The following is a 15,510-nucleotide window of genomic DNA, read 5'->3' on the forward strand; positions in this document are numbered from 1 at the left end:
GTAGATTGAGGGGGAATGGAAGGGAGACTTTTCTTTCACTTGGCATAAGACTCAAATGGCTGTATTGAATTACAGGAACAAACTCCTCCTTGAGTGCACATGTTCCTATAGAAGTCCAAGCATTTTGTTGAAGGGGGAGCAAAACAATCTGGTTAAAATTGGATGCATGTTTTGTACTTGATGGTGGTTTTGGTGATGCAAAGCAGGCATACTGTCTGGTTGCTGAGCAAACCCTGCAACTTCATAAAATGCCAGCTAATTCATGTTATCATTTGAGTTGCCTGTATTTCTCAAAGCATCAATGACTTCACCAGGGCAATGCTGGTGTACCCTGCCCCGCCACCTGTTCCAGCTCTTGACTTACACCCCCAGGTGGCTAGAATCCTCTCTCCTTGTTGTCATGTTTTCTTTCTTGTCTGGAAATGCTGACTGTCCATTGTTATCCTGACACTTATGCAGCAGTAAATCCCAGTATGAAAGGTTAGTGTCTAGTCAAGATGGCAATAATGCAAAGCCAAGATATCAAGGGTTGGCTGCTCTTATCATTTTGACTGTGAGATTGTGTATCGGGAATTTATCATATAGCCATTCTGTACCTGAGGGCCAGAAGTCAGGTGCTGTAGTTATTTAAGAGCTAAAATATGTTGAACTACAAGATCTTTCTGGGTCTTCCTCAGTGTATGGCTGTTTCTCTTTCATTCAAAACAATGGCAGTGCTAAATTATTTTCAAAGTGAATTTTTCTTTTTTGCAATCCACTTAGTAAGTAAGGATTTAAACTCCAACCATTTCAAGACGTAATTAGACTTAATGGGTTGCTTGAAATGTCACAGGAGACTCAACATGTGAGAATTAAAACAAATGGTTAAATGGAAGTCTCTCTCTTCAGTTCATTGTGGTCTCACTGTCTTTTTCCCTGACAGCTCTGAATTAGAAAAAGACTTACATCATCAGCCAGAAAATGTGTATTCTTAATGCTATTGAGAGTTGCTGGAGCAAGAACTTTGTGGGATCAGATCCTTTCTTTGAGCTGACTGTGTTGGGTAAGGACTGGTCTTGTACTTTGCAGTAACATCATGGGCTGTAGAAACACCAGTCTTAACAATGCTGTAATATGCTTTTTCTTTTATCTACAGTTGGTGTTTAATACAGTGCTAAAATCAATTGAAAGCTAACTTAATCATGCAGCTCAAAAGAATACAGCAGTTTGCAGGTGACTTTGTATATCAAAGTCCTTTAATTTGTTCTTTCCTATTATTAGTACAACAAACCACCATTTTCTGCATTCTGTAAGAGAACTAATTAAACTCCACACCAATCCATACCTACTCTCATTTAAAAAGAACCCCGTAGCTAGTAAACCCAGAATATACACTCATAGTAAAGCTGAAAGTTTTTATTATATGTTTGAAAGAAAACATACACATGTGTGAAATTGACTTAACATATCCTGTATTTTCAGAAGGAAGGAAAAAATTGACTGATTTCCAAAGTAAGATAAAGTTTTTATATTTCCCGATTGGTCCCATGTTTAATCCTAGGAAAACATACCAAATGTTGGCATCGTTCAATGCAAAAATCCGCTCCGTTTTCTCCATAAATAATCTCCAGAGAACGATCTACCTGGACTTACATATCTTGAGTTCTCAAAATTGAGAAATCTGTTATCTGACAGGCTTATCTGCACATGGAGAAATCTCTGATTAACTCCATGTGTGGACACTTTGAAAGCTAAGTTCAGGTGAGTTAAGCTAAATAGGAACAAGGCATTCTTATTCTGGAATAAGACTATCCATATGTGGAGTGAACAAGGGTGAAAGTAATATTAAACACTTACCAGTATGGGGGCCTGGCTCTGGGCCCGTGGAAGGAGCTGGGCTGGAGGTCAGCGTCCCCCAGCCAGCCCATCTTTGCTGCCTGGCCCGTGCCACCTGGGGCTCCAGCGGCGATTTAAAAGGGCTCGGGGCTCTGGCCACTGATGCCCTTTTAAATCACCTTTTTTAAATCACCGGCCCCAGGCCAGCTGCCTCTTTTGCCTGCCCTGCCAATAGGATCCTTCTAGCAGGGCTGCTGACGGGGGGCAAAAGTGGCAGAGACATTAAAGCACTGCCATGGCAGCACTTTAAGGTCGGCTACATATGGGCTGGTACTGGCTTCTTACTGGTACACCATACTGGCCCGTACCAGCCTACTTTCATCTCTGGGAGTGAATCAGGGATAATTAATGAGGAATAACTCTGTATGTAGACAAGCCATTAGAAATGTGATTCAGCAATTGGATCACCTCCATTTGTAATAGCCTGGTCATTCACTTCCTCCTGTATTGCAGGCAGTGCGGTCTTCATTGTTAGAGGTGTTTCAGTCTTGGAAATGGAGTCCATTTGTATTTGGGGGTGTATATTGAAAGACTTTTGAAAAGATTCTGATGTGAAGTAGTAAATGAAGGGGTCAAAGCAGCAATTCATTGTTGCAATGCATAATGTGATTGGGTACATTGTCCTAGCAAATCTCTCCAAAGAGCAGTTTGCTATGGCTTGAGAGCGCACAAGAGCATATAAGAAAAGTATGGAATTGTAGGGCACAAAGCATACTACAAAAATGGCCACATGCACAATAATCATCTTTAGTACTTTCATTTTGTTTGTCCCAATCTGAGATAATGTAGCAGGTTTCCGGAGAGTCCTCAGAACCAGTGAAGAGCACGTGAGGTTGATTAGCAAAGGAATTATGAATCCTACCACTTCAATAAATATAGTGATCTTAGACAAATAGGTCTTCCAAACAATTTTGGAAAAACCCTCAAAGCAGGTTGTGCTAGTGTTGGAGACGTTGGTTGTGGAGAACAATGAGGCTAAAATTCCTCCACTGAGGACTAGTATCCAGACTCCTGCACACACAATGGCTGAATTTCTCCTCGTCCGAATGGTACGAGATCTGAATGGGTAGACAATAGCCAGAAAACGGTTGACACTAATACAGGTGAGGAACAGCATACTGCCATATATGTTGGTGAGAAATGCAGTCCCTGAAATCTTGCACAGAGTGTCCCCAAAAGGCCAGTGCCTGTTGAAATTATAAAATATTTTAAAAGGCAAAGTGAATACAAAGAGCAAGTCAGAGACGGCAAGGTTTGTCATGAAAATAGTTGTCTCGCTTCGCATTTTCATTCGACAGCAGAAAACAAACAAAGAGGCACAGTTTGTGATCAAGCCAAGGATGAATACCACGCTGTATACGGCCCCATACAGGTTGTATTTAAAGGAATCATCTGTCAAACAGGTATGATTATTGCTGTGGTTTCCCATTCCAGGTCTGTGATGTGTTTTTGGAGCCCTTCAAAGCTGAATTCAGTGGCATCCATAAAATAAGTCAGTGAGAGCACTCTTCCTTAAGAATTCTAATGTTGTGGCTTGAAGCTCTGGCGCCTCATATTTGTGATGTCCTGTCATCCTGAGGAAGACACAAACAGTCAGTTCTGCAACCCAACTATCATTTAAAGTTTCTGTACATGAAAACACACAGCCCCTTTTCCCCGCCACCACCACACGTTATGGAGCATATTCTTACCACTGTAGATGTTCAGGGTTTTTTAAATGTTTATCAGGTACATTTTCTTAACGATACATCCCATAGATAGGTATCATGGAGTAGGTATCTTTATTTTATTTTAGAAATGTTGTGAAAATGGTAGTATTTGGTTTACAATATATTTTCTTATATACTAAACCAAGAAATATGAAATGATTTGGAAATACATCAGGAGGGAGAGTTTGTCACAAAGGCCAGTTAAGCATCCAGATTCTTATTGAAAGTCTATAGGAGTTGGGTGCCAAATTTATATTTGTGCCTTGAATGGGATTGCCAATGCTCCAGGATTGGCCTGGAGTCTCCCGGAATTGGCATCAATCTCCCCATGACTATTGAAAGCAGTCCAGGAGATTTTAATAGTATATTTTAAGAAAATGACATTACCTCATGTTGGGGGGCGGGGGGAAGAATCTCCCAGAACAGCTTCAGTCAGAGTTGGCAACATCTTGAAATAAATCTCCCCCTAAAATCTTAAATAGGAATGGACCATCAGGTTTGGGAAACAAAGACCTAACCCTAACACATCACCCATAGCTAGAACCAAAAAAGATTCTGAAATGTTCAGATAAGCTCTTGGAGCTATGCAGAGAATGGAAATTCCATTTTGTGAAGGATTTTGACATTTGTCATTTTTTCAGTTAGGAACAAAATCCCAACATTTTGAAATTCTCTGTGAAAGAAAATTCTGAAAAATATTTAGTTACAAGTTGAAACATTTTGTTTTGATTTGCATTTGTTTAAAAAAATTCAATTATACTTAAATAACTGAAACAGTCATTTTAAAAAATCAAAACATTTCATTCTGAAAAGGCCAAAAGGGACATTCTGAAGTTGGAATTCTCGTTTTTTCTCAAACAAGATTTTGGCAAAAAAGACGGTTACTCACCTTTGTAACTGTTGTTCTTCGAGATGTGTTGCTCATATCCATTCCAGTTAGGTGTACGCGCCGCGCGTGCACATTCGTCGGAAAACTTTTACCCTAGCAACTCAGTGGGCCGGCAGGTCGCCCCCTAGAGTGGCGCCACCATGGCGCTCCATATATACTCCTGCCGGCCCACCCGCTCCTCAGTTCCTTCTTGCCGGCTACTCCGACAGTGGGGAAGGAGGGCGGGTGCGGAATGGATATGAGCAACACATCTCGAAGAACAACAGTTACAAAGGTGAGTAACCGTCTTTTCTTCTTCGAGTGATTGCTCATATCCATTCCAGTTAGGTGAATCCCAAGCCTTACAAAGGCGGTGGGGTCGGAGTGAAATGTGGCAGAATAAAACTGCCGAGCCAGAGGCTACAGCCTCTCTTGACTGCTGAACCAGGGCATACTGTGAAGCAAAGGTAAGGACCGAGGACCAATGGAGCTTCGCGACAGGTCTCGTGGGTAGAAACACGAGCCAGCAAGGCGGCAGATGAAGCCTGAGCCCTGGTAGAATGCACGGTGATGTGGCTTGGGGAACTATGAGCCAAATCATAACAAGTGGGGATGTCCGCCATCACCCAAGATGAGATCCTCTGAGAGGAAAACAAGCAAGCCCTCCCTTTGGCCCGCTACCGGGGCAGAGCTGGGGCGCCTTAGGCAATGATTCTGTCAGCACAATATAATGCGAGCACTCCACAGATGTCCAAGGAGTGCAACGGTTATGCCCATTGCGTTGAGCTGTGGGTAACATGAAAGGCCAAAACACTTTAGGGAGGAAAGCCGGGTGCGGTCATAACTGCACCTTGTCTTTGTGGAACCTTCGTAAGAGCTCTGATCTCAGAGACCCGTCTGGCCAAGACTAGGTTGAGGTCCCAGGGCGGGGCTGGGCGGTGCACCCGAGGGTGCAAGCGCTCCAAGCCCTGGAGGGACCTCGAACCCATAGAGCGTGGGACACTGAACGTCCATCTTAGCCTGCTGGAAGGTAGGGATGGCTGCTGAGAGTATCCTCAGCGATGATACCGCCAGATCCTGCCGCTGAAGGCCAGAGGCAGGCCAAATAGAGGGGATCGAGACCTCAGCAGGAGCAAGATCGAGCGTACTGCAGCTGTAAAGGAAACGCTTCCACCTGGCTCGGTACGTTGACCAGGTGGAAGGCTGCCTGTCACCCCGACTCAGGTACGCAGGAGCCACCGTGAGGCGAAGAGGCTGCAGGTCCGAGTGACGAAGCCTGTCATTGCCCTGAGTGATGAGGTCTGGGCTGACAGGCCGAGCAGCGTGGTATGTCAGTGCTGCCTGGACCACTCTGGAGTGATCATGATGATGCACGCTCTGCCCCTGCGGAGTTTGAGCAGGACGTAACGAACCAGTGGGAACAGTGGGAAGGCATAATGCAGTTGGCCATTCCACGGCATCAGGAATGCGTCCAAGATCGATTCCGAGGAGAGACCTTGGAAGGAGCAGAACACCTGGCATTTCCTGCTCTCGCGGTGAGCGAACAGGTCTGTGTGAGGAACCATCTCCACTTCCGGAAAGCGGGACGCCTCACATGGGGCAGAGTGATCACTCGTAAGACAGGAAAAGCCTGCCGAGTCAAAGAGTTAAGACGTTCCGAACGCCTGGGAGAAAGGACGTCGCCAGCTCCATCGAGTGGGCCATGCAAAAGACCCGGAAATGGATGGCCTCCTGACAAAAAAGGGGGAAGGACTATGTCCCCCCTGAATACTTATGAAGCACCTGGCCATTGTGTTGGCTGTAAACACCGAGATACAACGGCCTCGCAGCTGCCGCTGGAACCCCTGGCATGCCAGGCGGACTACTCTCATTTTTGGGGCATTAATGAGGAATGCCAGCTCCCTAGAAGACCGAAGGCCTTAAGCTCGGAGGTGACCATGAGCACTCGAGCAGAGAGAGGATGCGTCCGCCGTCAGGGGCAGTGAGGGCTGGGGCGGATGAAACCGCATCCCTGTCCACACCAAGGAGGGAGTTAGCCACCACTCTAGGGAGCCTAAGGCGTTCGAGGGAACGGTGACTACCATGACCACTGGCTCCCTGTCCAAGCGGTACGCCGAGGTGGGCCGGACTTGGAGAGGACGGAGGCGGAGCTTGGCGTGTTTGGTTACAAACTTGCAGGCAACCATGGACCCAGGAGACTGAGACAAGAACGAGCTGAGGTCGTTGGGAAAGCCTTCAGACCTCAGATGATTGTTGCCATCGCCTAAAACCGCAGTTGTGAGAAGCAGGCTCCGGCTAGGTAGGAGACCAAGATCGCCCCTAGGAAGCCCAACCTTTGCGTGGGAACCAGAGTGGATTGCTCTATAGTAATCATCAGGCCTTGAGCTGTGAATAAGACCGTGACGATGCCCACGGGCTGAGTGGTTTGTGTCTCAGAGTCTCCTCGGATAAGCGAATCGTCCCAATACGGAAAACCGCATATCCGACATAGCTACGGTAGGCGGCGACTACGGCCGTAAACCGGGAGTATTCACCGCTGGCTATAAAGCGGAGGCATCTCCCGTGCAGAGGGAAGATGGCATTGCGAAAGTACGCGTCCTTCCTATCCAGGGCGGCATAGTAGCCCCCAGGAGGCAAGGATGGAATAATGGTTCCCAGGGATACCATGCAGAACTTCAACCTTATCCCAAACCGGTTGAGTCCATGCAGGACCAGGGAGGTCTGAGACCTGTGTTCGAGTGGGGGACTAGGGCATAACGGGAGTAAAACCCCTAGCCCCTTTCGTCCGCTGAAGGGGGACAGGGCTGGAGCAATTTAAAGGTGGTACCTATGCTCCATCGTGCGCAGGACCCAGCGATCTGAAAGTAACTGGGGCCATGCCAGGAGAAAGCGGGATCAGGATCCCGTCCTGCGACTGGTACACCGCCCTCCGGCGAACCTTGGAAGGTCCGTCTTTTGTCCCAGTGGTAATTGCGAGGGACCTTGACTTTGGCTTTTTAGGGGGCCTGACTTTTGTCTGCGACCACCTTGGCCTTGCCGTTCTCCAGAGTTCTGCCTCTGGCTAGGCACAGAGTATGGCGGCTGGGGCCATAAAGGCCTGCGTTTGGTCGCTGGCGTATACATGCTGAGACGCATTAGGACCCTATTGTCCAGCAGGCTTCGCAGTCTGGGGCTGTCTCTGCCGCGAAGATGCCTTTACCAACAAAGGGTAAATTCTTTCCCCCGTCCTCCAAGACGGCAGCGAACTCCAGGTGGGAGGTTCGAGGGAGAAACTCCTCCACCCAGGTGCTATAATTATCGCAGCTAAGCAAGGCTTGTTGCTTTGCTACCCAGAGGTGCAGGGCCCCTGCAGAGTACACCTTGCATTCGCCAAGGCTCTTTCTGCTTCGGGGCTGGCGCCCGCTGGCCATCATATCAGGATCGTGGTCCTGAGCATAAAATCTGCGCATATGAGATGACACGGATGCGTGTCCGGACGGCCATGGAGGTACGAAAGAAGGCACGGGCCGAGTCTCTGACTCACTCGGACCTTGCCCAACTCGGCACCGGGGACCGGCATCGGGAGGTGTATCGGTACCTGGAACGAGATCCAGACCCGCAACCAGAACGGTGTTGGGAGGTCGACCGAGATCTCGAGGCTCGGAGAAGAGCTACAGGAGTCAAGGTACCTGCCCCGGTGCCAGATGTCGGAACGGTGCCGATAGCGGGTCGGCGAACGGGATACCGACCGGTGCAGCGAGTGTGACCAGTACCGAGGAAAACAGCACCGGGACTGCCAGTGGTGTCCGGCGTGCCGACAGGACTTGGAGTGTCTGCGGGACCGTGATCATGAACGGTGCCGCTCTGCTGTACTGACAGGGGACAATCCCTTGAAGAGACTGTATTACCCGTACCGGCGGTGCCCGGGTCAGGCAACACCGACTCTGTCATGGCACTGAGCGCCCTCGCCGTTGGTAACATCTCCGGCGTGCAGGGAACAGCAGGCTCAACCACAGAGCGTACTGGGGAGCTGTCAGGCACCGGATTCGACGGCCCTCGTGGGGCCGGGATCCACGGTACCGAGGTCATCCACGGTACCGAGGTCATCCACGGTACCGGTAGGTGCCGGTGCCGGGCGAACCGAGCTAGATAAGCTGTCTGGCTGCGGTGCCGTCAGCACTGAAGCAGCGGGAGTAATACGCTCAACTACGGCGCGTGCCGGGGAGCCGTCGGGCACCGGATTCGATAGCCCTTGTGGGACTGGAATCGACGGTGCCGATGTTGTCGGTGCCTCAGAGGCTTCGGTTGGCATGGAAGCAGCCGGAGCAGGAGCTCAACCACGGCGTGTGCCGGGGAGCCGTCAGGCACCGGATTCTACGGCCCTTGCGGGACCGGGATCGACGGTGCCGACGTCATCGGTGCCACAGCAGGTGTCGGTGCCGGGCGATCCGACTTAGACCAGCCCTCTGGCCGCGGTGCCGTTGGCACGGAAGCAGCCGGAGCATTAGCTCGACCACGGCGCGTGCCGGGGAGCCGTCAGGCACCGGATACTACGGCCCTTGTGGGACCGGGATCGACGGTGCCGACGTCATCGGTGCCGCAGCAGGTGTCGGTGCCGGGCGATCCGACGTAGACGAGCTCTCTGGCTGCGGTGCCGTTGGCACGGAAGCAGCAGGAGCAATACGCTCAACCACGGCGCGTGCCGGGGAGCCGTCAGGCACCGGATTCTACGGCCCTTGTGGGACCGGGATCGACGGTGCCGACGCCATCGGTGCCGCAGCAGGTGTCGGTGCCGGGTGATCCGACGTAGACGAGGCCTCTGGCTGCGGTGCCGCTGGCACGGAGCAGCAGGAGCAATACGCTCAACCACGGCGCGTGCCGGGGAGCTGTCAGGCACCGGATTCTACGGCCCTTGTGGGACCGGGATCGACGGTGCCGACGACATCGGTGCCGCAGCAGGTGTCGGTGCCGGGCGATCCGACGTAGACGAGCCCTCTGGCTGCGGTGCCGCTGGCACGGAAGCAGCAGGAGCAATACGCTCAACCACGGCGCGTGCCGGGGAGCCGTCAGGCACCGGATTCTACGGCCCTTGTGGGACCGGGATCAACGGTGACGACGTCATCGGTGCCGTAGCAGGTGTCGGCGCCGGGCGATCCGACTTAGACGAGCTCTCTGGCTGCGGTGCCGCTGGCACGGAAGCAGCAGGAGCAATACGCTCAACCACGGCGCGTGCCGGGGAGCCGTCAGGCACCGGATTCTACGGCCCTCATGGGACCGGGATCGACGGTGCCGACGTCGTCGGTGCCGGGCGAGCCATCTTAGACGAGCTGTCTAGCTGTGGTGCAGCTGGCACAGAAGCAGTAGGAGCAGTAAGCTCTACCACGGCGCGAGCCGGGGAGCTGCCAGGCACCGGATTCCATGGTCCTGGGGGACTGGAATCGACGGAGCCGAAGACATCGGTGCCTCTGCAGGTGACGGTGCCGGATAACGCAACTTAGGCGAGCTCTCTGGCTGCGATGCAGGTGGCACGGAAGCAGCGGGAGCAGGGGGCTCAACCACGGCGCGTGCCGGGGAGCCGCCAGGCACCAGCAGGAATCGTAGACTCTCTCGACCTCGGAAGAAGGGAGCGGTGCCGAGTCGACATCGGTGCCGGCGACGGTCGGTGCCGAAAGGCCTTGGTGGTACCGGCGGGGTCCGGTGCCGAGGAGGCGCTTCTGCCCGCCGCTTGAACATCGCTCGGCGCCCAAGGTGGAGGGGTAAGTGAAAGTCCCGCACCTTTTGTTCTCGGCTTAAAAGCCTTGCAAATGGGGCACTTATCTGTCAAGCGTGATTCCCTGAGGCACTTCAAACAGGAGTCATGTAGATCTCTCTTCGGCCGCGGCTTCTGGCAAGCCGGGCCCCTTTTAAAACCCGGTGAGCCATGCATGGCTCCGGCACTGGGCTCATGGAAGGGGCTACTTCCTGAACCCCGCTAACTAAACTAACCATGTTAGCAAAGAAAACACGTATAATCATACAAATATATATATAAAAGTGTTATAACTGCATAATTATATACGAGAAAACGAGTAGCTAGGGACGTGGAGGTCAGCTAAGCCGCGCTCCACTGTTCCAACGACCGACACGGGCGGTAAGAAGGAACTGAGGAGCGGGTGGGCCGGCAGGAGTATATATGGAGCGCCATGGTGGCGCCACTCTAGGGGGCGACCTGCCGGCCCACTGAGTTGCTAGGGTAAAAGTTTTCCGACGAATGTGCACGCGCGGCGCGTACACCTAACTGGAATGGATATGAGCAATCACTCGAAGAAGAAACATGATTTTCATGAAGGGTTCTAGTGAAGCTTTTCTAAAAAGCTCCTTTTTCACGTCTGGTCTTTGACTAAGATCAGAACAGGAAGTATTGGAAATATCATAGAAAATCTGGTCTCATGAGACTTCCAACCCAATTTAGCAGGCTCTAGAGATTTTGATAATTCTGATAAGCATTTGGTTTTTTACACTTATTGGAACTAAATACACCTCTACCCCGATATAACACAACCCGATATAACACGAATTCGGATGTAACGTGATAAAGCTGCACTCGGGGGGTGGGGGGGGCAGGGCTGCGCGCTCCAGTGGATCAAAGCAAGTTCAATATAACGTGGTTTCACCTATAATGTGGTAAGATTTTTTGGCTCCTGAGGACAATGTTATATCGGGTTAGAGGTGTACCCTCATTAACAGTTCTATCTTGAGTGAGTCTATTTTTAAGGCCTGTGCAAAGAAGCAATCAGAAAGTTTCTCAGATTAGGGAGAAAATAATTTTTTGGACATAGCTGTATTTCTGGGGAAACTGGAACAAGGTCAGACAACTGCAGGAGGAGCGTCTGCACTGTAAAATATAGGAAACCAAATAGAGAATGTAAAGCTTGTTTCTTGTGATCTAACAACTGACCTGGTAGGTAAAACTACAGAGCATTTTTGACAGATGGAACCACTAGTTTGGAGTTGGAGCTGCATCAAAAAGAGATCCTGTGGCAATATAGATTAAATAGCAAATTTTAGGTGGTATTGGATACATTACGATTCTCTGAAATAATTGAAAACACTTTTGAAATTAGAATATGTAAGCAAACAACTAATTGAAATGAAGCATGGATTGAATCAGGATAATTGGACGCATATTGTCTAACTAGTAAAATCAAGTGTTTTCTATATTGTATTCCCAGTGGGAAAAAATTACATTCTCAGACAATATTTCTTGCATGCAAGTTATCTGTAAGCCAACTGTAAAATGTCCAGTGCTCAAAACTTTACTAAAACTTACTCTACTACAATGAAAAGAACAGAAACTTCTCATTTTCCTCATCACAAAACTTCACCAAATGACAGACATGAAATCTGTCCCAAGTAGGAGTGACCAGAAAACGGTACATGTACGGTAGGCACTGCAAAAGCAGCATTATGTGCCAGTTTTCTAATCAGTGCCCTGCTTGTCCCTTAGAGATTATGCCTGCTAAGAGCACCAATCTGTGTATTAGTAGGTGTATAGGGGTAGTGTGAAGTCAGATCAGATGGACCATGGCCCTGATCTCTAAGCCTTACCTTGGAACTGCACCTGTGTCACAGCGGGCTTACACAACAGCCTCTCTCTAAGTTCTGGAGGAGCCAGGATTGGGGCAAAAAACCTCTACCCCAGACTGCCCCATTTATTCATGGGCTTTCTAGATATTGCTAACTGTATGTGCACCGCTCTGTCTGAATTTGGCATCTGGTCTCCTGGCAGTTTTTGGCACACACTTTTTAAACACAGTTCTGTAAACTTCTTTATCTTTACTTATGTTTGAAACGCGCAGTTGCTGTGAGGATCCTGGTTAACACACATTCAAATCAGAAGTAGACATACCTTTATCTGATACCTGTTGCCTGTGTAGCATGACAAATGAGTTCAAAGCCAACATTCAGATATTTTCTACACCACAGATGCTTCCTTATATGAACTGTCTTTAAAAAAAAATGTAGGGGGCAAAATGTTCTTCTGGTATCTCTCAGCTTTGTAATCCACACATTTTCTCTCTTTCACTATTTCAATGTCTGGCTTACTAAATTCATGACAAATTGAATTTCATTGCCAACGAGTAGGAAACAGAACACAGAAGAAAATTCCACAGAGATTCGTTTTGGAAGAGGCGGTACTAAGTTATGCAAAAATGTACTCTCCTTAATTGTGAAGTAATCTAAAAATAATCATAAATTGAGCTACATATTTAGCTGGCTATATCTATATCAAATGAATTTGTATAGGTTTTATATTTTGCCTGCCTTTAAGGCAGTAGTAACCAGGTTCACAAATATATGTAGTTCCAACAGGGATGGTTTGCCTCATAACTTGAACTTCAGTCTGCTATATTAACTTCTTGGCTTCTAACCCACATACAGTACATAAACAGACTGCACTTTATCTCCATCAGAAGCAATCTGTAATGTTTATGTTGAAATTTAACTTGCATAAGTAGATTTCTTTTTTTTCCCCTCACTGAGAGCCAAGTTTTCCATGTGGCCTCAGCGTTGGCTCTGTATATGTCCAAATTTTGGAGGCACAGTTCTGGGAACCTATGTTTCTACTCAATCAAAACTTACATCAGATAGTTGGATATTCAATTTTCCCAATTTGTGCATGTGGTCCTGCATTTTGGCAGCCCCAAACTGTGCATTCAGAAACCAAGACTTGCATATTTAAAGGGTATTTTGAAATATTTACCGTTATTATTCACAATCAAGCTATGTTATGTGCCAGCAGTCTGAGCTGCATACAATGCAGCTCCAGTGCTCTAGAGAAAAGATGCTGGATCATTTAAATTTTTTTTTCCTATTTAACAAGGAGTCACATGGACAAATTTCACTTTCCTAGTGCATCAGTCTGAGAATTGTCTACCACCTATTGTTCAAACTAGGTTATGATCTTGAAAATATGAGTCCATGTTGTTTACATATTTAACACTGAGGCGGTTAAACAAGCTGACAAATTACTCAAACTGAGTCATTCACTTTCAGTTACAAGGTGTCAGGGTCTATAATTTTAATGCTTTAAATATTAGATACATGCTCCTTCTCTCTAACCAGAATTAAATCAACACCAAATTTCCTGCCTATCATGCTCACTACCCTATCACTCTGTTGGGAAAGATTAAGAAGATTTAGCTTCATGTTTTTAACATGCCAAGTTCAGTGCACATCAAATAAACAAAATAACTTAGAATTCTGTTTTTCAGGCAGACCAGATCTTTAGATTCATTGTCCACTGTACAGAATGTACAAATTCTAGTTCAGCAGTTATTAGAAGTGATGCCATAATGGAATATAGAAAAGTGCTTTTACATGAGAGTACTGAATTACTGTGAGCATTACATCTCAGGTGAAGGGGGAGCTTTACATGACTCTACATCTTTTGTCAGTTATGCCTGTTCAGCCCCACTGAGGGGGAAGCCAGCAGTGTTGGAATAGATAACTGACAGTCAAGCTTGCCCTCACTCAATTCTCATGTGTTATAGGGATCACTTTCACCTGCCATGCACTGAAAATTAAGGAAATCTCTTCTCCTTCCTAAAATAAATGATCCCTTTGTTTCTGACTCCATTGTCCTTATGCACTGTGACACTCATAATTGCCATGTCATAGCTTCTCGGGGCACTGTAATTATCAAATACATTTACTTGGCATCCTAAAAGCTTTTAATTTGAAAAGAAGTATATTTGCACTGAAAATATTAAGCGACACATAATAAATGGACTGTTCTGAAAAAAAAAAGGAAAGAAACTGAGCTCTTGTCTTATTTTATTCATGAAGCTGCCTTCTTTTTGTTGCTATTGATATGTCTCCTGGCCTACACGTTAGCCATTGGAGGCCCAGTATAATACAGTATGAACTCAGTGTTAACTGTAAGTATACAAGACGGTTACTCACCTTTGTAACTGTTGTTCTTCGAGATGTGTTGCTCACATCCATTCCAGTTAGGTGTGCGCGCCGCGCGTGCACGTTCGTCGGAAACTTTTTTACCCTAGCAACTCCAGTGGGCCGGCAGGTCGCCCCCTAGAGTGGCGCCGCCATGGCGCTCTATATATACCCCTGCCGGCCCGCCCGCTCCTCAGTTCCTTCTTGCCGGCTACTCCGACAGTGGGGAAGGAGGGCGGGTGTGGAATGGATGTGAGCAACACATCTCGAAGAACAACAGTTACAAAGGTGAGTAACCGTCTTTTCTTCTTCGAGTGATTGCTCACATCCATTCCAGTTAGGTGACTCCCAAGCCATACCTAGGCGGTGGGGTCGGAGTGAGAAGTCGCGGCCCGGAGCACCGCAGTTCCGAAGGCCGCATCCTCCCTCGACTGCTGGACCAGGGCGTAGTGGGAAGCAAAAGTGTGGACCGATGACCAGGTCGCTGCCCGACAGATTTCCTGGATGGGCACACGGGCTAGGAAAGCCAGCGATGACGCCTGCGCCCTGGTAGAATGCGCAGTCACACGGCCCGCAGGGACATGGGCCAAGTCATAACAAGTCCTGATACAGGACGTAACCCAAGAGGATATCCTCTGGGAGGAGATAGGAAGACCTTTCATACGATCTGCTACCGCCACGAAAAGCTGGGGGGATTTTCGGAAGGGCTTAGTCCTGTCTATGTAGAACGCGAGAGCCCTACGGACATCCAGCGAGTGGAGCTGCTGCTCCCTGCCTGAGGAGTGAGGTTTTGGGAAAAAAACCGGAAGGAAAATCTCTTGGTTGACATGGAAGGCTGAGACCACCTTGGGCAGAAAAGCAGGGTGTGGTCTCAGCTGCACCTTGTCCTTGTGAAAGACCGTATATGGGGGGTCTACCACAAGAGCTCGGAGCTCCGACACCCGTCTAGCTGAGGTGACAGCCACTAGAAAGGCAGTTTTCCAAGAGAGGTAGAGCAGGGAGCAAGTAGCTAACGGCTCAAAGGGGGGCCCCATGAGTCGGGACAACACCAGGTTAAGATCCCAGGTGGGAGCAGGGGGACGGACGTTAGGGAATAAACGTTCCAGCCCTTTAAGGAATCTCGACACCGTCGGGTGAGAAAAAACG

At 48.6% G+C, this 15,510-nt stretch overlaps 1 protein-coding gene across 3 annotated transcripts in view; it reads right to left on the reverse strand.

Annotated features, from left to right (window-relative positions):
• Window positions 1-974: 974 nt before the first annotated feature.
• The window catches only part of LPAR4 (lysophosphatidic acid receptor 4), a 31,230-nt gene continuing 16,694 nt past the window's right edge, over window positions 975-15,510 (reverse strand). For 2 of the 3 annotated variants that reach the window (XM_030575256.1, XM_030575254.1), the window contains exon 2: window positions 975-3,449. In XM_030575256.1, the coding sequence (XP_030431116.1) occupies window positions 2,255-3,304 (1,050 nt within the window). In that variant the 5' untranslated portion in view covers window positions 3,305-3,449 and the 3' untranslated portion in view covers window positions 975-2,254. Of the gene's footprint in view, window positions 3,450-3,971; window positions 4,058-15,510 lie in introns of all 3 variants that reach the window. The other variant, XM_030575255.1, reaches the window with a different exon arrangement.

Source organism: Gopherus evgoodei, chromosome 9 (assembly GCF_007399415.2).
Source record: "Gopherus evgoodei ecotype Sinaloan lineage chromosome 9, rGopEvg1_v1.p, whole genome shotgun sequence".
NCBI lineage: Eukaryota > Metazoa > Chordata > Testudines > Testudinidae > Gopherus > Gopherus evgoodei.